At 37.8% G+C, this 8,231-nt stretch overlaps 1 protein-coding gene across 1 annotated transcript; it reads right to left on the minus strand.

Moving 5' to 3' along the window:
* Positions 1-3,329: 3,329 nt before the first annotated feature.
* Positions 3,330-6,194, minus strand: LOC131254240 (protein DETOXIFICATION 45, chloroplastic-like). Its single transcript, XM_058255234.1, has 6 exons — positions 6,051-6,194; positions 5,679-5,750; positions 4,168-4,239; positions 3,745-3,861; positions 3,564-3,659; positions 3,330-3,455 (listed from the first exon to the last, which is right to left on the minus strand). Exons 1-6 carry the CDS (start codon positions 6,192-6,194, stop codon positions 3,330-3,332), a joined length of 627 nt encoding a protein of 208 aa, XP_058111217.1.
* Between the last annotated feature and the right edge of the window lie 2,037 nt (positions 6,195-8,231).

Below are 8,231 nucleotides of genomic sequence, written 5' to 3' on the forward strand. Positions count from 1 at the left end.
AGTTACATCATTTAATTCCCAAAATAAATCCCAGCATCCCGCGCATCAGAACAAGGCTCGCTAGAACCCGTCTGAAAACTGCATATAAGAGAAAGCAGCCTCATCATCTTCCATCTCCCACTCTGCCTCAGAAGTCGCATCCACATCTGCAACATCAGAACTTAAGACAGAGTCTGGTGGGTGTTTAACATCGCCCCAGAATGTGGGAGTGAGTGATCAACTCAGTGGAACAATAAGGCACTGGTTAACATGTTATCAGCTCAATCAAGCAGTAATGATAAAGCAGAATAATTAAATAAGTCCTAAGTACTCTTGTTAATGCAAGGATATATGCAAAATGATGCGTGCCCTCACGCGTACACCCTCAGCGTCTTCATCTTACGTTACGCATGACACCACCTCAAAGTGCGCCACATCTACAAAGCACATGCAAATGCGGTGCATGGATATGATTACCAAGTTGTTATTAGTCCTTTTCATATAGCAGGATTGGGAAGCTAAAGTGCCTTCCTCATATCACCATCCAAACAGTGATCCATTCTAGGGTCGTCAATCCTAGGCATCTCATACGATCATATGGTTTTAGGTCGTTGCAAAGGGCTCGTCACCAATCAATGCACGCCTTTCACACCTTTGTTACTACACTAAGGCTCGTCACCTCAATGTAGTATCCAGGCATGCTCGAGGTCACTACAAAGGGCTCGTCACCAATCAATGTAGGCCGACAGCAAGAATATAGTGTCCCATACCACCATAATCGGCTCACGAGTTTAGTTGCTCACTGGTCACTACGGGGAGGCTCGTCACCCCAGCGTAGGCCGACAGCTCGACCACGGTGTCCCATACCACCATGTCCGGCTCATGAGTCTTTGCAGATCAAGGTACCATGGTTAATAGGATTTCATTGGTAAGTTCGGTACCCTAGATTCAAACAGTAGCGTCCATACATAGTGAACATACATCGGACAATCGGGTTACTTGACGAACTCGACTAGCACGAGCGCACGTTGAGTTGAACGACATAGAGTGCGCAAACACTCCGCATGGCCAAACCACTGCCGACAACTCTAATACGACTCGGGTTCATCTAATACGTCCTACGTGGCGAAAGCAATCTCAGCCACAATCCTTAAGGCAGATTACCAATTTCTTGGACTATTCATAGTCCCAAACACATTACACTACGACAGATATTCGCATTAAATGTAGAACAGTAATGGAACAACAACTTCAATTATGTGGTACTTAAGCATTTGAAGAATATCAACTTAACATAAATGAAAGCATAAGCAATGCTTGAAATTAAATAACAAGGAATGTAACTGACATGGAGGAAATCATACACATCAATAGGAGTGTTGAGAATCACTTCTCAACGCCCACAAATAGTGTAATAAGTTACACTTTAGATCATTCAGGCATTTCTACAAACACTTAGAATACATAGTTCAACATACATGACGTATGTTGAAATACACACATTTGGACAATTCCTTTTACCAAGGAGTTGTCATACACACATCTAGCATACATTCATGACAAATAATCATGGCAAACACAAGTGCATATTTTATACGTATACGGTACTTTATACATACACATAGAATATACAAATCTCAATATAACACATGCATATCAGGAACGCAACATAAACACAACATTTGGCATGTGAAATCTCATCCATAACAAGAATAAATCATTAACTGGCATTGAAAGCCTTGAAAACCATAACCTATACACTTAAAGTCCGCACCTTAAGCCAGAAAAGAACACCGAACTGATTTCAGACGAGATGTCTTCGTCAACGGCGACAGATTACCCTAAAACAAGGATAGAAATGAGATACAACAACACCAAGACTAATCTAAGCTCTAACACAGATTAGGGTTAGGTTAACTTACCCAAAGATGAACTCAGAATCGTTAGAATAACGATTCAAAGTGAAGGTTCAAGGATGTAGAAGAACAGGAAAGAATCCAAGATGATTCACCAACTTCTCTCTCACTATCTCTCTCTTTTCCACTCTCTCTCCAAGCTAGGGTTAGAGAAATTCGTATGGAAAAGAGAGCTAGGGTTTAAGGACTATAAATAGGCCTCAAATTGATGAAAATAACCCCAGGGCCAAGGTATACTTAGGGTATAACCAAAACCTGACTCTCGCGATCCAACGAAGCACTTCTAGTAGGCCTATAACCACGAAAGGTCGGACTTAAGCTCCTCAACCATGGATCTAGGTCAAGCTGAGTTTTCGTACCGACCGGCTCTTCAGATCAGCCGTGGCGGACCATACTCAATTCAACGGTCACGGAATCTCGATCAGGTCCACAAGCACAAGGACATGCCTGGGCCACCTTCCCTGATTAGAGGGTGAAATTGGGTCAGAATCCAACGGTCAGATTGCTTAAAATCGTCGTGCAAGCGACACGACTCAGATTTCATAAAAGCTCATTAAATATCCAACCGTTCACACACTCTTCACTCCGAACTCAATCAAATCGACCCAGAAAAACATCTGGACTTGATTTTCGAGGTGATGGTCAAGCCCAACATGGTGACCACAACAGCCTAAGATCATCGCAATCGGACTTTCGACACGCTGTCCAGGTTCGATCCAGAACTTCCAAAAATTCCCCGGAACAATTGGATTTAGCAATGGATCCCAGATTTCAGAGTAACATAGCGCTAACTAATCTACAAGTTTTGAGTCATGCAGATCGAATTTAAAGTGATTGATGCGAATTTCACAAGCAATCGAGTGTAGTGCTAATTACCCCAAAAACAACTACTTAGGGAAAGATAAGCACAAAATTTCCCGGGTCATTACACCATCATAATTAATTCAAACCCATATTTAGAGTCATAACTTCAATTAGACCATAAATCACCCTATCTTTTCTTATTACCTCTAACTATATCCTTTTGGGCCTTTTCCTTCTCTATAATCTAAACCTTTTGGGCATTTTCCTTCTCTATTAATGAAAGGAGACTAGTAAGGCATTCCATATGACTATGGAAAAGCGAAAATAAGAACATATGGTACAACTTAAAGCATGACTATAAATGTCTCCACACTATTTATGCAGATTTGATCCAATTTTCTTGTCCATCATTTGAAACTGTGAATTAAATTAATCGAAGGAAGTGCAATATGCATGTCTATAAAGTTTAAAGCAGGAATGCCAACAAAATTTGACTAGCCATATTTTCAGTTACCTTGACTTATGGAATAGAATTTGAACGTATGGTATAATGTAGCATGAGAATGGTGAACCCAAATAATATTGAACAATGGAACCTACTGCTAGTCTATGTAAGAAATTTGCATACTCTTACCTCACAAAGCCTGCTACCATACGCAAGAGCATGAAAAGAGTCAAACCAAACCATACTCCTGGAAGACCAAAACCAGAAGGAGCATATACCAAAAATGCACATGACATAGTCCCAACCACCATCTGCTCGGTCAAAATAGCAATATTAAAGGATCTTCTAGACACAGGCAAATATCATGAATGAAGACTAAAAATTATGTGAATTTAATATATCTTAAGGCTGAAGCTTACCGAAGAAAAAGCCGAATACGAGAAGTCTGAAACACCACAATGGAGACCATAAAAAACAAAAGATAGAGCATTGATGGGTTGAGTGGCACTGACAAACTACAAAATATAACAAGGGAATCCATCAATCAAGATGCAACCAAGGGTTGAAATAATCTAGTTGCAGGTAAACATGAATACGTACCAAAAACCCCGACCTAACAATTCCTAGCACTTCAATGTCTTTAGTGAATAATTCAGCAATAGAACTGTACCATGTACCCAGTATGATTTCTAAGAAAACACCAGTAAATGCTCCTGTCTAAGGAAAAGGAGAAACATGGAAGTTCAGATCAATTTCCGAACAACCTTATTAAAATGAATTCAGACCTTGAAAGTATTAGAGGATATGATATGTATGCATAATTGGATACATACATCTCATATCCTCTAACAACCTTAGCATATCTTAACCTCTACCAATCTTAGTATGTAAGTTGTATGTACAACTGTATATAAACGCATCCAATCCTCTAACAGAAATCGTATGAAAGACAACTCAAGATTATCGTTTACTCAAGTTGCAGGCTATTTAGAAATAAAATGATAAGTGCGGGAGAATAATCACCTTCAGAACGGAATAAGTACTTTCTTTCACCTTTTTGTAGTTACTCTTTGAGAAAGAACTTGCAATTAGAGCCTAAGAATAAACAAACAATCCATTAAAGACATGATCAAGAAATAAAAGAAAATATTAATAATCAAATTATTTTCGAATAACAGGAAAAAACAAAGATAAAATAAATAGTTAAAAACTTTACCATTTCAATATTGAACCTTGTAGTGGCAACATTGATCTGTGGGGTTAAAAATACATCAGCCTGCATATAAAAATCTCAAGTTAGTTAGGCCTTTCAGGTCCTTAAATGATAATAGAAGAAGCAAAAAAACTATTGAAATTAACCATCAAGCATTTTAAAAATCCCTCTCAGAAAATGAATGAAAAGTACACAACTCACCTTGATACCCATTCTCCCTCCTCCTTTACCCAGGCTTGGGACCGGCAATGTAAGGAGTTGCATTGGCGGAGTTAAAAAGGGGCTTAGGCTCCATTTGGTTTGTGATGACCAAATAGAGTCTAATATGTTTAAATATAGAGTATAAAATTCATTCAAAATTACAAAAACCAAACCAAACAACATATAGAGTAACTAAAAAAAACATGTAGACCATCAATATGTTGAACTATAAAGTGCCAAATTAGTTCAAAATTAAGGAAAAAACAAGCGATCCACACCAAGTTCAATTATAGAGTACTAAATTTGTTTAATTATAGAGTAACTAATAAAAGCATCCTCACCAAGTTCAATTTAAGGAAACATCATATATAGTAACTAAAAAAAGCATCCACACCAAGTTCAATTATAGAGTACTAAATTTGTTCAAATTATCGAAAAATCTCAAAGATTCCTTCCCCCATTGCACAAATGATCCCGGACCAGCCTCTCCAAGTGTAGATGCGAACCCATCTTCTTTCCACAAACGAGTGTCAAGATGTATAATCTTAGTCAAGATAATAACAAAAGCTCCCTCCTCCAATGGTTCGTAATGGACAACTACATTTGGATTAACTTCGTGTACTTGACCACGAGCAACTGCATCACAATTTCCCCAACCAAGCAAGCCGCATCTCTTACCGATATATATAATATCCGGCTACATGTACACATACAAAATGGCATTTGTATTGTTATCATTTATAAAATAATTTTAAGTTCAATACAGTAGCAAATTTACACTTGCATACCGACGATGCCTGAGTGGATCTAGTAATTATTGGTGATGAGGGGTTTTGAGTAGATTGTCTGTGTTGCTGCATCTCCATCCAGGCCTTCATCTCGGCCAATGATTTCTTTATATCAGATATCTCCTACACTAGTTCATCTCTTTCTTTTATCAATTTCTCTACCTTTGAACGGGCAGGGGCTAACATCTTCAGTCTTGTCTTGGTTATTGAGCAAACTAGACCCCGTATTCGCCCTCTACTGTCAGAACCAACTGTAAAACATTGCAAATCAAGTTATTGGAAAATTCATAATTACCATGAATCTCACTATAATTTTTAAATTTTATTATTACCTGTGTAAGGGCATCGTCAACGCTGATAATCTTAGAAGAAGGATTGTTAGAATAAAGCTCATCTAATTTTTCCTGTGAAAAAATACAAATGAATGTAAAATAATTCAAAGTTATACATTGGCATCTCATAAAGGTACTGGTTAGTGATAGAAGGGGATGTACTTACAACAAGGTCAGGGTACTGGACAACTTTGTCCTTGCTTGTATGGGCTCTTAAGTAAACATCACATCTACCTATCTCGGCATTAGAGGTAAGATTCCTCTCCTTCGCCTTTGGCACATTATATGTTAATGGAGTTAGATGAGTGATAATTCAAAAGTAAATTTAATATTAAACTATAATACCTATATTTATAAATAAATAATACATGCCCTCTGATGGCGAATAACGGCCATGCTGTTCCTCCCAAGACACGCAGGTCCTTTTAGCTTGGACCGATTGACATTATTCCTTTCACTTGCTCTCTTGAATTCCTCAGTGCTATGTTGATTCACGAAGACCAACCAATCCTCCATAAGGATACCTGGGGGGCCAGGACTATCTCTCACAACTGCAAGATCCTTACCTTTAATATATTTTGCAGTCAACCTTTGCTTGTAATTCCGTCAGGTTTCCTTAATGCGTTTTGTTATGTATGTAACACTCGCATCCCAACTTTGACCCTCAAACTCATAAGCCCGTGACAATGACTCCATGATCATCTAAATGTGTACATGAGGCACCTGGCGAAAGTCCTGGTATATAATTGGGATATGAGTACGAGTGAGGATACCGATATGCGATGCAAATTGCTTTTGTTCAGGACAATCCTCATTCGGTTGCCCGGATTCATTTGTCTTTAGGACTTTTTTATTATCAGGTTGCTCATGTAAAAAAGCACCCCTAGTAGGACCTCTCTTTCTAGACGAAGAAGAAGAAGCTGGCACAACAAAATAAAAAGAATAACGTTATATATACACATCGTTGATTACCGCCAATATATAAGAAAATTAAAATTTGCATATCTAATTAAGGAGAGCTATCATATTACCTTTGGTCTTGCTCGCATTCGTAGTCTTGGTCAAGTGCACACCCAATGCCTCTGGTTGTGAATCCATGTGCCTATTTAAATTAAAATAAAATAAAATAAAATAAAAACACTAATGATTAATATAATAATTTAGATAACATATAAAGTACAAACAATTCACTACATTATCCATACCTTGATTGGATTTCCTCCAATAAATATCATTTTGTTACAAGCTTAGAAAATATAAACAATTCAAGAGATTCTCCTTGGTCACTTTCTTTTCTTGTTTTCTCGACTACAACATTGATGTCTTCAGGTTCATTGAATATCAACTCATCAACAATTATTAATGAGGTGAGATTAGGTCCTGCATCGGCATCAATTACATCCTTAAATCGTTCCGATAGATGGCACGTCTCTTCTTAGATAAAAATCTTTTTTGAAACCTCCAATACCACATTCCATTCAGGATTTTTTTGGATCTCTAGAATAGAAAACTTGCGTGGCATGCTCCGCAAGAATGAACGGCTCGTCACCCAATTTGTCTGAACTATAAAGACTGGACAAAATTACTAATCTCAGATTCGCTTCGACATCAAAAGAAACACCAAGATGAGTCACCTTCACCCAATCACACTTACATAGGATGGGCTTGTACCCTGTTCTATACTTCAAATGGATAATTCTACGAAGGACTCCATAATAAGGTTGATTTTCATCCACTATATTCATATCCTTAGCACTAGATTGGAAGGTGGTCATACCCTCTGTCATAACCCCATTGTTTTAGTTCATTTTATTCTCCTCATAGTCCTTAGTGACAAAGAGAAAATCATTAATACAATACTTATTGTATTGAGTACAAAAAGCTAGAGGTCCTTTCACTATATCTTTAAATTGTTTATCGTTAGATTCGCTAAACTCTGGATGCCTCTTCAACCAAGGTATGAATTCATCCTCGGTAGGCACCCTTTTGGTCCTCCTGTAACATCGCTACAAGAAATCTTTGTGCTTCCTGTGCATTATTTGATACCATTGTTATATTAAAATCACATAAAGTAAAGAAGATATATACAAATGAGCTAATTGTGCATACCCTTCTCACACATCATACCTGAGATGACTCTTCAGTACTCATGTACGAGCTTGTTCGTATTCGATACACGCTAGGATAACACTTTGAACGGAACTTATTGGACCAACATCGTCGTCATTGTTATCGTTATCAACGACATCTTGTAAATTTTGTAGTCCTGAAATGACTCCATCAAACCGTTTTTTCAGTTTTTCCAAGAGGCTTGTTTTTTGTTTTCCTCTGTATTGGTTGCAATATATAATTGTCTCATCCTGGATATATTGTTTTGCAATGCAACCCTCAGGTCGCATCTTGTTACGGACATAGGCCTTGAATGTCTTCATGAACCTAACAAAGATAATGATACATTACAAATACATACAATCATAGATGTTAAGCCGGATTATTCTCACTAAACTCATAGCGTACTTTTCGAATGGATACATCCATCGATAGTATACAGGA

This window comes from Magnolia sinica, chromosome 8 (genome assembly GCF_029962835.1).
Source record: "Magnolia sinica isolate HGM2019 chromosome 8, MsV1, whole genome shotgun sequence".
In the NCBI taxonomy this organism is placed as follows: domain Eukaryota; kingdom Viridiplantae; phylum Streptophyta; class Magnoliopsida; order Magnoliales; family Magnoliaceae; genus Magnolia; species Magnolia sinica.